This window comes from Stenella coeruleoalba (assembly GCF_951394435.1).
Source record: "Stenella coeruleoalba genome assembly, chromosome: 15".
Taxonomy (NCBI): domain Eukaryota; kingdom Metazoa; phylum Chordata; class Mammalia; order Artiodactyla; family Delphinidae; genus Stenella; species Stenella coeruleoalba.
This window is the reverse complement of record NC_137161.1, coordinates 86,872,515-86,886,369: the sequence shown is the minus strand read 5'-3', so window position 1 is coordinate 86,886,369 and position 13,855 is coordinate 86,872,515. Positions and strand designations below refer to the sequence as shown.

General features: G+C 63.2%; 1 protein-coding gene across 5 annotated transcripts in view; it reads right to left on the bottom strand.

Annotated features, from left to right (window-relative positions):
- MAD1L1 (mitotic arrest deficient 1 like 1) overlaps positions 1 to 13,855 on the bottom strand; it is a 314,290-nt gene that overhangs the window by 59,614 nt on the left and 240,821 nt on the right. For all 5 annotated transcript variants that reach the window (XM_079945107.1, XM_079945106.1, XM_079945109.1 and 2 more), the window contains one exon: positions 1,837 to 2,044. In XM_079945107.1, the coding sequence (XP_079801233.1) occupies positions 1,837 to 2,044 (208 nt within the window). The remainder of the gene's footprint in view (positions 1 to 1,836; positions 2,045 to 13,855) is intronic.

Genomic DNA, 13,855 nt, shown 5'->3' with positions numbered 1-13,855 from the left:
AGTCCGAGCGGCATGGGGGGCTCTGTTTCTGCCCCAGGAACAGAAGGCCTGTGCTTTCCAGGCCGGGATGCCAGGACCCTCTCCGTCTGGCTGCTGCCGATGAAAAGTGCAAAGTGAGGAGTTTGTGTAGGAGCGCCAGCTGAAAGGCCAGGAGAGCAAAGCAGCACCCCGAGGGGGGCACGCGGGGGTCCTGAGCTCTGGGGGCCTCGCGCTGCGGCAGTAACCGTCTCTGCTCCGACCTGCGGTGGGGAGAGAGCTCTGTCCTGGGCACGCCTCTGCACGTTTCTCGTCGTGGTCATGACTGGATGCTCTGATCCAAGAGCCAGCCCTGCACAGAGGCCACCGCCCCCTCTGAAGACAAGATGGGAGAGGCCGGCACAAGGTGTGAACGGGCATGCGCGTGCGTGTCCGCAGGAGGGCGTGCACTTCACACGACACGTGTGTGCTCACCGTCCATAAGCCCAGCACGCGACCTCGGGAGAGCAACTGAAGGGCAGCTGCAATCCTGTAAAACCAGGAGGCGCAGAGTTCAGGTAGAAGATGGCAGACCGCACTGATTCCGCACCGTGGGGTCACAGCTGAAGCCACGACGGTGCACGAACCCCCCATCTCACAGAGGACACTGGGCCGAGGGTCCTGGGACCACGACGCGCTCAGGATGCCATGGGAAGGGGGACAAGACGGCGAAGGACGGAACAGCACCAGGGAGCAGGGATGGAGCGTGGCTCCCGCAGGACGGCCGGGCTCAGCCTGGCTCTCGAGACCCTGCAGCTTCGGCGCGGGTGGTGTAGGGAACGCACAGCTGGGGCTCAAACTCAGGCCTGGCTGACCGAGCGCTTGGCCTCGTAGAGCCCCTGTGCCCCAGGTGCTGAGGGCAGCCTCCCACCTCCACGGTCTCACGGGGCGGTGACCGCTGACCTCAGGCACTTCGAGAAAGGCTGGTTCCACGCAAGGTAGACGGTGGAAGCAGATGGGCCGGAGGGGGGCTACACCTACGAGCCTGGCAACGGGCGACGCACAGACCCCTGCTCCAGACAAGAGGACGGCTGCACCCACTTCCCAACTCCAGCCGCAGTGGGCACGCGGGAAGAGATGACAGACATGGGAAGGGGAAGTGGGGAAGGGCTTCCCAGCGGAAAAGCCACTCAGAAATGCACGTGGCGAATGGCAAGAAAACAGCAGCCTGGCCCTCTCGACGCAGACGCCTGCGGACACCACTGAGGGGGCAGCGAGCAGAGCCCTCCTCCCAGCCACCTGTGGGCAGCAGCGCTGGGCACCCTCCGACAGCACAGCCTCCCCGTGGGGCCGGACTGGGTGACCCCTGGGAAAATGGAGCCTCCAGAGGGTCCCCTCCCTCCTTGGCACTGATGGACCCACCTCTCTCTGCACTAGGGCGGGACCTGGTGACCGCGGCGTGCCGGGGACAGGCTCAGCGGTCACTGCACTGCCCTGGAGAGACGAGCTGCGAGGTCAGAGGCTGTGGCCCTGGGTTAGAACTGCAGAGCAGGCGAGACCCGCGTGACAGAAAAGGCAGCTTCCTGGGTTCCTCACAGACCCCTGCGGAGGGCTCGCTGGGTCCCTGAAATGTACTCAGATGGTGAAACATGGCCCCCGCTTCCACGGAGTACTGGGTTTACTCACATGCATAGAAACTGCTAAACGACACTAACTTGTTTCAGGGCTCCAGCCATCGGGTCCTCATCGCGCCTGTGTCACCTCCTGCCGCTCTGCAGGCCGGCACCACCAAGCCTCCCGCACAGCCCCGGGGATGCCCACAGCCTAGCTGCCTGCACGGGCTGGACAGACGGACAGACGGACGGAAGGACGGGGGCCTACCTGCCACCGCCCCGGACGAGGGCAGCCCCGCGGCGGCCTCCAGGTCGGGGGGGACGGCGCCGCCGGCCTCCAGGGCGTGGACCAGCTCCCGCAGCCGCGCGCACTCCTCACGCAGCCGCTGCCGGTCCTCGTGGAGCCGCTGCCTCGCCACGCCGGCTGGGTTCAGGCTCAGGTGCAGCACCTTGGCTCTGCTCTGGTCGTAGTCCCCCTGCGGGACCACAGGCAGGAGGTCAGAGCCCCTCGTGGAGCGAGAGCAAAGGGGAACCCGAGCCCGGCCTGTGGGGTCCCAGCCCCCCTCCCTGGGCTGTGGCCTCCATTAAACGGGGGAGCAAACAGAAAGCCCACCCAACCCATCTTCAGAGCATCGTCAGAACTCGGCACACGAGCCCCCTTCTCTGAGTCTCGCCAAGTACCAGCTACCGGGAGGGAGGTCTCTTCACAGTGCGGCGCTTTCAGACACCATCAGCAAACACCCCAACGCCTCTGGGTTCTCGCCAGCCTCTCGGCGACCCTCCTGTCTCATGGTCTTTAAGAGTGGGACCCGTTTTTTAAGATTTAAAAACAAACAAACAAAAAAACCCAACTTACTAAAGCTGACGCTGAAGCAGAGTCCCCACGTGCCCCACACGGTCCCGTTACTGACACGTGACATCAGCCGTGCACCTGTTACAGTTCGCAAGCGAACACTGACGCCATCCTAACTGAACTCCCTACTTCCTTCTCAACTCCTTAGTTTCCTCCAAATGCCCTTTTCTGTTGCCAGATCCGTCCTGCGGGACCCCACGGGACTTTTAGCTGTCCGATTTCCGCGGCTCCTCTGGGCTGGCGGTTTTCTGGGCTTTGTTTTGGGTGACCTTCAGAGTGTGGAGGATGCCGCTCGGGCGTCCTGAAGATGCCCTGCTGTCGGGATGTGGCCGACACTTTCCTCACCGTTACCTGGGGTCAAGATTAGGGGAGGAAGACCCCAGAGGTTAAGTACCTTCTCATCACACCGTGTGGACGCTCCCCGCTACCAAGGTGACCCTGACCCCTGGCTGAAGTGCGGTTGTCCCCTTTGGACACACCCACACCTAAGGAGTCAGGGTTACGCTCCCTTCCAAGTTGACGAGACCCTCAACTGTCTGCGGACACAACCCACCTCTTCCCCTCCCGGCTGGTAGGAGCCCGCCAGCCACAGGGGAACAAGGTCAGCCCGGCAGAGTGTGAAGGGGGCCGGACATCAGGGGAGGCGTTTGATTAAGTGGGTGCTGAATGGCCTGAAATCCACACGCAAAACCCAGGGCCCAGGGCGGCTGTGGCGACCTTGTGGGAGAGGCATCACCGCACGTTACAAATCTGCAGTGACCGAGGCAGGTGCTGAGGGCCAATGGGGAAAGGACGGTCTCCCCAGTACGTGCTGCAGGGTCAACTGGATGCCCACATGACCTTGACCTTGACCTCACACCACACAAACATCACTCCTGAGTGACAGCAAAGCTACACGCAAAGGTTTAGGAGAGAATATAGGGACGTCTTTGTGACCCGGGAGTAGACGAAGGTTCTTAAACAAGGTTCAAAACGGGCTAAACAAGTGAAAGAAAAAATAAACTGGACTTATAAAAATTAAGAACTTCTATTTATCAAAAGAGTAAAAAGGGAACCAACAGAGTGGGAGATACATGAAACACATAAATCTGACAAAGAACTCACATCCAGAACATACAAAGAGCCCACACGAATAAACAAGAAAAAGCCAGACAAATCACACAGGGTGGGGGGGGGTGTCCCCCACGGAGGACCGTGTGTCAGTGAGAGCGAAGGTCTGCACGCAGGACGACGTGGGCAACCCTCTCACACAGAGCGGAACAGACCAGCCGGACCTGGCGGACAGACATGGGGTGGCCGCTGACACCACAGGACGAGGTCGGGGCCAAAGGCAGAGCTGGGAGGGGACTCGGGTCTGTGCTGGTCTGGACGCTGGTGACCGAGCGCGGTCGGTGAGAGACACTCACTCCTGACGTGTGTGCTTTCCCGTACGTACACGTGTTACTCGATACGAAGCTTCCAGAGTGTGCACCAAGTGAGTTCATGCGTGCTTCCAGGCACAGGTCAGCTCTGCCTCAGCTTTCCAGGCGCGAGCATCAGTGAATCCCCCGCCCCGCAAAGCCCACTGGCATCGGGTTTTGCCACCAAGAGTCACCCCAACAGATGAGAAGGGCCCAGGCGGTCAGCAAACAGACCACCGACGAGTAAACTCAGGAGGCAGCGCCTCTGCTCCGCCCAGCTGCTGTCCCCACAGCTCAGCCCCGGGCGTCTGCCAGGAGGGGTAGCACAGGTCGGAGGCTTCGGAGGTCAAGGTAGAGGCCAAGCCTCTTTGGCCGTCACTCCCTGGGCCTCCCAGGGCGAGGGCTGAGGGGGGCCTGGGCATCCCTCCCACCCGGGGCTGAGACAGAGACACGGGAGTGTCCTGGGCTGAGGGGCAGTGGCCCAGGCCCGGGCCCGCCCGCCTCTCACAAGGGATGCTGGGCCAGCTGAGTGGGCATCTCCCTCCTGCCCGGACACTGAGATTCCTTCCCAGACAACCCACCCTCCCAGCTGTGACTTCTGCCCACAGCTCCCTCTTCCGGGGGGCGGCAGAAATGGCACCCTTCACTCAGATCGTCGAATCCCCCGGGAGGGAGGCCAGGGGTGGACACTCACTCAGCGGAACAGTCCCAGCGCGGGAGCCAAGTTGTGTGGCCACCACTGGCCAGCCCTCGGCCAGCCGCCAGCTCAGAGCCCCCGAAAGTGACCCCAAAAGGGAGGGAGGGGAGCATGGAGACACCCCCTCCCTGCCGCAGGCAGAGAGAGGGCGGGAGAGGGGGAGAGAGCCTGGCGGAAGGCAGAGGGCTGGCAGCCGGCGCCTCCCAGGCTTCTGAGAACCTTGTAAAAACCTCGAAGGATAAAGAGACATCCTGGAACTCCGAGTGAATCACAGACTGTCAGGGTTGGAAGGGATCGTTATTTCATCCGATTCTAACGCTCTGGGAGACACAGCCAGGCGTATGGAATCCATCTGCCCTGCGCACCCTGGCAGAGGGCCCCGCGGCAGACGGGAGGTGGGCCGGGTGCAGCGGGAACTCATGTTCCCCGTGGGTCTGGGGTCAGGGGGGTACAGGGAGAGGACGAGGGCAGATGTGCTCTGCAAAGGGCCGGAGAGCACATGCGTCAGGCGGTGCTAGTCACACCATCTCTGTCTTAGCAGGTCAGCTGATGGGGAAGGAAGGAGGGACGGGGGGAAGGAAGGAGGGAGGGGGGGAAGGAAGGAGGGAGGGGGGAAGGAAGAAGGAGGGAGGGGGGAAGGAAGAAGGAGGGAGGGGGGAAGGAAGGAAGGAGCTCTGGGCGCCGTGGACACACAGCCCCGCCCTGCACAGCCCCCTCCAGTGTCCCTAGAGCTGCTCTTCCTCATTTGTCTTCAACCCTTTACTCGTGCAAAGCAAAAGCGGGCTGGCAGGCTGAATCCACCGGGCTGCACCCCTCTCCTTTACCTCAGATATTCAAGGGTCCCCCTTCCCCCCAGGCCACAGGCTCTCCCAGTCTGGCCATGCTGACCACTGGCTTCACGCCCACCTCTCTGCCTGCTCAGGACTCACATGCTGACGCCCCGGGAGGGCCCGGGCAGGGAGCTGGGCACAGAGACTGACCCCAAGGTCACCAGTGACCCTTGGCCGAGGCGTTGGACCTGTCGAGCCTCAGGGTCATCCTGCCCAGCAGATGTGGGGAGAATCGGGGAAGACGGCACCTGGACATCAGGGTCGGGGGCAGGACGCTGCTGTGGAAATGCCTGACACCCCACGGGCAGGAAGGGGAGCTGCCGCTCCCATCCCAGAGCACGGTGTCTGACCACCAGCTTCCCCTTGACGGGAATGAAGGAAAGAAAACACTGCAGTGGGTGACAGGATTGAAGGATCACAGGGAGAATCAGCAGGGCTTAACCAAACCAGACCAGACCAGACCAGAGGGGCAAATGCTCGCAGCTCTGATGAACTGGGGGAAGTGACAAGCCTGCGAAACCTGCAGGTGCCGAAGTGAGCGTCTGGCGCCGGAAGCCGGGGCCTCTGCTCCTGCCTCAGGGTTACTACACCCACAGCCCCACCCCCGGGACGGGACGAAGACGCTCCCTCTGCCTGCGCTGGGACACCGTGAGCGTGAAGGGCAGAGGGCCGCGTCATGCCCACCGCCCCCAGAATTCCCCGACGAAGGCCCTGCTCGCCCTGGCTCCAGGCCAAGTGGGGCGTGAGGCCCGAGCCTGCAGGCGAAGATGCCGTGGAGCCTCCCTGGGATGCAGGCCGCAGGGAGGGAGGCATGGGGCCTCCAGCCCGGGAGGCGGGGGGGCAGCCCAGCAGGTCCACCTGCTGGAAGCTGTGCGAGAGCCCGGGAGAGACTGGCAGAGCCACCAGACAGACCCTCGCGAGAAACAGGATGCCAGCTGCTTTAAGCCACTAAGCTGTGGGGTGTTTGTAACAAGGCAGCAGGTAACTGAAGGAGTCTCCTGAGGAGCGAGACGGAGCCCCAGCCCCCGACCCGGGGGCCCCAGGGTCCCAGCAAGGGGGTGGCAGCCCCCGGGCCCAGGCCTTTGTGACTCAGCCTCAAGTCCGGGTCACAACAGACAGGACGGCTGCACGGGGTCTGCTAACACCATTCTGCCCAGGGAGTGAGAGCGTCCACGGCCCCTGGGACTCACACTCTGACCCTCAAACTTACGACCAGGCGACGGCGGCCAAGACAGCAGAGCCGGCACAGGGTCAGGTCGAGTGTCCAGGAAGTGCCCCTGCCTCTACGGTTGGCCAATGCTCGACGCGGGTGCCAAGGCCCCCCACCAGGAGAAGGGGCTGGACAACTAACTGGACACCCGCATGCAAGAGCACCAACCTGGATCCTAACCTCACACCAGACACGAAAACGACCTCAAAATGGATAAAACACCCTAAACGTAAGAGCCAGCACTACACAACACGTGGAAGAAAATACAGGTGTAATGCTTCACGACACTGGATTTGGTCTCGGATTCTGCAACGTGACACTAGAAACAAGGAACAAAAGAAAAAGTAGACAAATTGGACGTCCTCAGAATGAAAGACTTCCTCAAAGCACACATCACCAAGGAAGTGAAAAAACAACCCACAGAGTGTTAGAAAACATCTGCAAGTCACTCATCTGGGAAGAGACTTGTATCCAGAACATATGAAACTCTTACAACTCAGCAACAACAACAGAAGAAAACAACAAAACCAAAACAAGCTTACGTAAAGACGGGCAAAGCACCTGAATAAAGCTTTCTCCAAGGAAGACTTACAGACGGCCAATAAGCACACAGAAGGACACTCAGCGTCACGCCATTAGTAAGCAGCGGAACGGAAAAAAAAGTCACAGTGAGACGTCACTGCACCCATCGAGGTGGCTAGAATGACAAAGTCAGTCTCAGCGAGGCAGGGAGAAACTGTCCTCCTATCGCTGCCGGGAATGGAAGACGGGGAGGCCCTTGCGGGAAACAGCTCCGCAGACAATTAAAGACAGAGCTACCACGTGACCGGCGATTCTACGCCCAGGTACACCCCCCAGAAGAATAAAAACACACGTCCACACAGCGACTTGCACACACATGTTCAAAGCAGCATCAGTCACGATAACCGCTCAAGTGTCCAGGAGCTGACGAGTGCACTGACACAGTGTGGTCCATCCGCACAACGGAGTACTAGTCAGCCGTAAAAAGGAAGCCCTGACACCTACTACAGCACAAACGATCCCTGAACACACTGCGCTCAGGGAAAGAAGCCAGTCTCAAAAGGCCACACACAGGACTCCATTCATGGGAAACGTCCAAAACGAGGAAATCGATAGAAACCGAAAGCAGACTGGTGGCTGCTTGAGGCTGCAGTGGGGACGGGGGAGAGTGGGGTGACAGCTGAAGGGAACGGCGTTTCCTTTCGAGACGATAAAAATGTTCTGAAATTGTGCAGTGATGGTTGCTCATTATCTGTGAAAATAGGAAAAACCACTGAACTGTACGCTTCAAAAAGGTGAGTTCTGTGATATGTAAATTGTATCTCAATAAAGCTGTTTTGAAAAAAGAGAAATGAAAGAAAACAGGGAAAACAAACAGTAGGACGTGTGTGGACGCTCCATCTGCTACCGAGAGCCTGGTGCGGCTCCAGGCTTCCCTCCACACGCCGCCCCAGCCTCCAGCGGCGGAGAGGCGCTTGGCTCCGCAGGAAGCACGTGCTGGGCCGGGCCGGGCCGGCCTCGGGCCTGCAGGGGGTGCCGGCCCCACTGCTGCGGCACGGGCGCTGCCCGCCGCGCGTCTCCACGCCCCCGCGGCTCCTGCGGCAGCAGGTCTGGGCGGAACGACCTGGTCGATCCCGGCTTCCTGGCTTCGGCTCTCACACCCCCTCCAGCGCAAGGGCTCCCGCGCGGCCCCGCTGTGGCCTGGAACTCCACACCAAGACCCTACTCACTGTCAAGCCCACCGTCCTCAGGGCAGGTCTTGGCACCTGGCTCTGACCAGCTGCCCTCCCTAAAATGGCCTGGCTGGAGCCCGGCCAGCCCAGCCGACTCAGGCCTGTGTCGCCTGCGGCCAGCCTGGACTTCCAGCACGGCCTTCCAGAGGTGCCTCCTGGGTGGGTTGCGACAGCCCTGAGGGGCTGGGGTTTGCCACAGACCCTGCCACCTGGAACCTTCCACTCGGTGCTCAGGAAGCCAAGGCTGAAGAGCCCTTTTGTCAGACGAGGGGGCCTGAGGCCGGCTGGTTCCCCCGGGAGTCTGATGGGCCTGGAATGGACAAGCAGTACGGACCACGCGGCCAGATGCTGTTCCCCGGTGCCAGGGTGGACCAGTCCCCATGGCCCGGCTGGACTGGACATGGGCACCTCGGGGTACAAGGAGGCTACCCAGACCCCATCCTCCCTCACACAGGCCCGATGAGGCTGCCAGGGGTCAGGAGCCAACAGGACCACGTGGCCAGGCTGCGTGAGAGGGGGTCGAGGTTCAGCCCACTGGGGGCTCTGCTCTCTGCGCCACCCCTCCCGGAGCAAGGAGGCCCTCCCCGGCCACTCCTTCCTCCCCTCCTCCCTCCCTCCTTCCTTCCTTGGAGAGGAGGGAGGCAGGGGCTCCGTGAGGACAGGGCTTTGTCCCGCCCCCCAGACTAGTGAGGGGAGCCCCGTGAGGACCCACTGAGAGGAGGTGGCGGGGACGTGGCAGCAGTAACGCAGAGCCCCCAGCACGCCCCCTCCCTGCTCCGTTTGTCCACAGCGCCTACCAGCTCGTGACGCTTTCAACTCTGTCCCGTCACCTGTCTCCCCCAAAGGTTAGGGCGGCAGCCGCTGCGCGTCAAGTAAACGTTTGCAGGAGGAGTGGGTGACGGTTATGACTGCACAGTGTCCTGCGGTTGAGAAACCAGAGGCCCAGCTGGTGACCAGAACGGGGGAGCCGCAGGGCCGGCTGGCCAGGGCTTCCCGCTCCCTGGGTCCGGGGAAGGGGTGCCGGCCGTCATCCCGGGCACGCAGGGCCATGGGCACAGGGGGCTCGTGGCACCGTGAAGGGTGTGTCGGGGGGCTGGCGCCGCTGAGGCAGACGGAAGAGCACGAACAAATTTGCTGAAATCTGCTGCTGCGTGACAGTTTTGAGGAAGAAAGGGGAAAAATGGCTCTAATCTTCTGCTAAAAATTTGTTGCCTTGTTTGATTTGCAGCTGAGGAAACTGTTGAGACACTGACGAGAATCTCAAAAGGAAAAGTTTTGAACCTTCCTTTGACGTGTGGGTGCAATTACTGGCTAAACAAAAACATCCCACTGGCCGAGGGGGTGGAGAGACGTCCCGGTCCGTGACTGCGGAGGAACGACCCCCGCGGTCCAGCTCCCCCTGCGCCCGCTCCAGCCGAGCCGGGTCCTCGGGGAGCCCGCACGAGGGGCTGGGCCTCGCGACCCGCACGCCCAGGGCACGGCAGGGCGTGCGGCAATGCTTCTCCCTGGGGCTGCAGCCAGCCCGCCGCCCTCCGCTCACGGACCAGTGGGGCTCCTTCTCGGGCTCAGATTCTGTGCTCAGACGAACAGCCATGTCCCCCTGAGTCCAGGCCACGGCTGAGTCCCCTGGCATCTGCCTCGCTCCTGTCTGTGTTCAAGTCCTGCCCCTAACCTGCTGGCGGCCCGGGCCTCCTATCTTCCTGGGCCTCAGTTTCCATCTGCTGAAGCGTGAGGGCAGTGAACTTGATCTGTAAGGACCTTCCAAGCCTAGCACCTGGGAGACCCGGATGGAGGACAGACCCCCCCCCCCCCCGGGAGCCTGTGTGCCCTGTGGATGGACTGTGGCTGCCCCGGGCCAGGGAAGGGCTGCCAGGAGGGCGGACCTGCCACGAATAGTAAGAGACGCTGCTAGCAGGAGACAGAGGCCCACAGAGAGTTAAAAAGCCCGGTTAGACCGCCACCGAGCCTCACGCGTGTTTATAGATCCCCCGGCCTCAAAACGAAATCAACAGCTCTCCTGGCTGGAGGAAGACAGCTCAGGGAGAAAAGCGGGGGAGCTGCGGGTGTCCCGCTGGGCCGGAGTGGCAGGGCCGACCGGACCTCACGGATCGGGGGGGCAGGCACAGACCTCGCCAGCCCCGCCTCACCCCAGCCCGCACACCCGCCTCCGCGAGGCCCAGGGCTCCGCGACCTCGGGCAGGTCCCTCGGGCGCCCCACGGGCCGGGGTCGCTCGGTGCTCGGTGGCTCAAGGGACGCTCCCCGGCTCTGAAGCTGGGGGCACAGGCCCGGCCCAGCCCGATGGTGTGCTCACCGCGGGCGGAGAGCCTGTGGATCGGCGGTGGCACCACGTGACAGTGCAGGCCGGATCCCCCCCAAGACCCCCGGCACCAAGACCGAGAAACCGAGGCCCCTGCGGCCACCCTGGACCAGTCACGGGAGGGGTGAGGAGGGGAGGGGCCCCGGGCTGGAGGCAGGAGGGCCACAAGGGAGGGGTGATGGGGGCTTGCCCTGGGGACTGCCCCCTCACCACAGGCTCTCCGCGAGCCTCCTGCCGTGGGCCGGTGGCCACGTGGGCCGACGCCCTGCACCCCCTGCGCCCTTCGTGTCCCCTCGTCCCCCACCGCAGAGGCCTCATTCAGGAGCTGGGCACCTGGCACTCCTGTGGCCGAGGGCCCTCACAAACGAACACGCGTGGGCTGTCAGGGTCTAGGAAGGGCTGCGAAGGTCCCTGACTATGCTCATGCTGCCCAGCCCCGGGGGACCGGCCACTGCGGCCGCCGACGGGCTGGGCTTGGGGAGGGGGCCCTGCCGGGCCTTGCCAGTTCCCAAAGAGGCAGTGTGCGCTGGGGCTCTGCAGGCAGCTCCAGGAAGGGCGGCGCTGTGGGGAGCCATGCCTGCCAGGCCAGCACACGTGGAAGACCCTTCTCACACTACCCTCCGGTCGACCGTCTCCCCAGCATGGCAGGGCGAGTTTATCTACCATCAGCTGTGAGGCGCCACGTGGGGCCTGGACACACAAGTGAGCTTGGCAGGCTGTGTCCTGTGGCCGCCGCATGTCCCCTGCCCAGGAACAGTGGGGCCTGGGGAGGCTCTCACCCAGCCAGGCCCACTGCTTGTCCCCCTGCGGCCAGCAGCCCCCTCGCGGAACGCCTGGAGGGAATCCACCCCAGTGAGGAATCTCGGGGCCCGTCCTGGACTCTTAGGTCCTGGCCGGGAGCTCTGCTGGAGTGTGATGTTTCCAAAGATGGGGGCGGGGGGGATAGGCAGGGAGAGCACCGGGGCCTTCGGCAGCTGGGGCAGGCTGCCCACGGTGCTCCCCACCACCAGGAGGGGTGGGACGGGTCTAGCTGAGCTGAGGCTGGGGTCACTCTGGGGTAAACCTCAACGCTCCCAGACTGCACCGGAGGGCAGCTGACATCCGGCAGCCAGTGCCGCCGCAGTGACAGAGAAATACCCTGAGAGGTGAGTGGAGCCGCGCGACGTCACGTCCCCACGTGGGGCTGCACATCCACCTCTGCTCCCGCATGAGCCAGGCGGCTTGGGCCAGGCCTCACGGAACCTGGAAAAAGGAAAAATGCCACCATCCCGGGATGGTGGGGCGGGGCGGGGCGGGCCACGGAGGCCCAGCCCTTCCTCAGCCCTGGCCCCAGAGCCTAGCCTGGCTCCCCCTCCGTCTCCCCTTGAGGTGCCAGGAAGATGCCCCCAGGAGGTGGCCCAGCGTGTGGTCCTTGGGGCTGGCATTCCGTTGCCCAGAACACGGATAACCCTGTACTAGTTCTGAGACCTGACCAAGCCGTTCCCTCTCTCTGAGACTCAATTTGCTCACCTATAACATGGGGACACTACTGCTCACCTTCCCAAGTCTGGAAAGATCAAACGGTCAGTGGATGTGAAGACAGCTGTAAACTGCATGCAACTTTGCTGGGTGTGTGACTGTCACCCACGATGACCATGGAGTAAAATCTGGGCTATATCTTGATGGGTACCTCTCACACCCTCCAGAGGCAGCCCAGAACGCCACGTGTCCGAGGACCCAGGCCTTCTGGAGACATCAGAAGATGGCCACAGGAAACCACCAGTGCAAACCTGATCCCCTCAGGAAGGAGGAGCGGGGACAACACCCCGCCCAAGGCCGCAGCGCACGGGCCGGGAGCACAGGGGCGGTGGCGCAGGACAGCCTGCCCCGCACGTCCCACGGAGCCCCCTTGTTTGCCTCCCCCAGGGTGGCAGAGGGACAGGTGGACGGAAGATGGCGCTGTCCAGTGGCTGGTCGGTGCCCCCTACCTGGGAGGGAACGGCAGAGACCGCCAGGCCACTTCTGCATGGATGCAACAAGGTCCCACCTGCCGGGCAGACACAGGGACCCGGAGACCCTCTGTCCTGCCAACCTGAGCCAGACCCCGGCCCATCAACTCCAGGGCGCGGGGCTTGGCGAGTTCCCGGGACGTCTGTCAAGAGCTGAGGGCTCCACCAGTCTCACTGCGCAGGTGGGGGGCACGGCGGGAAAAGCGAGAGAGAGCAGGGCCCCCCGGAGGGTCCAGCGGCCCACCTGCCACCCTGTCCCAGGCCAGGTGAGGCCACACGTGCCTCCCCCTCCCGTGCCAGCGGGCTGCCCACACTCGTCCGCAAACGCTCCCGACCTCGGGCTCTAATCAGCAGACAGGGAACCGTTAGCAGAGCCCAACTACAGGACAGTCATCGCCTGCCGAGTCCCACCCCGCGTCCTTCAGCAGGGGACTGACTGTGAGAGACGCTTGTAAACAGCCCGCAGAGAAGGAATGAAGACAATTCTCATCGCCAGGAAGGCGCGACGGCGGCCATTCAGACCGGAGACCAGCTTTGGGGGCCCCATCCCTCCCAGGGCCTCCCGCCCCACTGCCCACCCCCTGCTGCCGCCATGGGGCCACCCTGCAGGCCCAGCAAGGTGGGGTGCTCCGGTGGTGGCTTTGGCAAGACTCTGGGCTGGGGGGGCAGCAGATATGGCTGAGTGGGGAGGTGCAGCCACTGACCGTGTGGCCGGGGAGGGGGCCTGGTTCAGCTGGCCAAGCTGCTCCCCGGCCAGCAGGGCCCCCCCACCGCTTCTGGCCACAGGCTGAGCCTCTCCCTACGCTGCTGTCACATCAGGGCTGTGAGCAAGGCCCCGACAGCACCCACCGCCGCCCGGGCACCCGGGACCTCTTGGGAGGAAGAGGAGGGGAAGGAGGAGGAACGCGCCTTCGTCGTTCGTCTGGCCAGTCTGGAGGCCGCTGCTCTGGCCCTGCCCCACCCCCGCCATTCCAGAGCAATGTCCTCTGAGCCTACCGACCGAGTGACCCGTGTCCCTGCTCAGATGCGCGGGTGAGCAGAAGCTCCGTCACGATCTCCCCACTACAGACGGCAAACGATAGCGGGCACCCTAAATCCACCCTGAGCCGTAGGAGCTGGCAGTGGGGGGCCTCGTGGGTCGGGCCGGCAGCTGCAGGACCAGCTGGTGAAGGGCGTGCACCTGGCCGGTGAGGGCAGACAGAGGGCCAAGCAGCCCCGGCGCCTGCGCCCTTGCCAT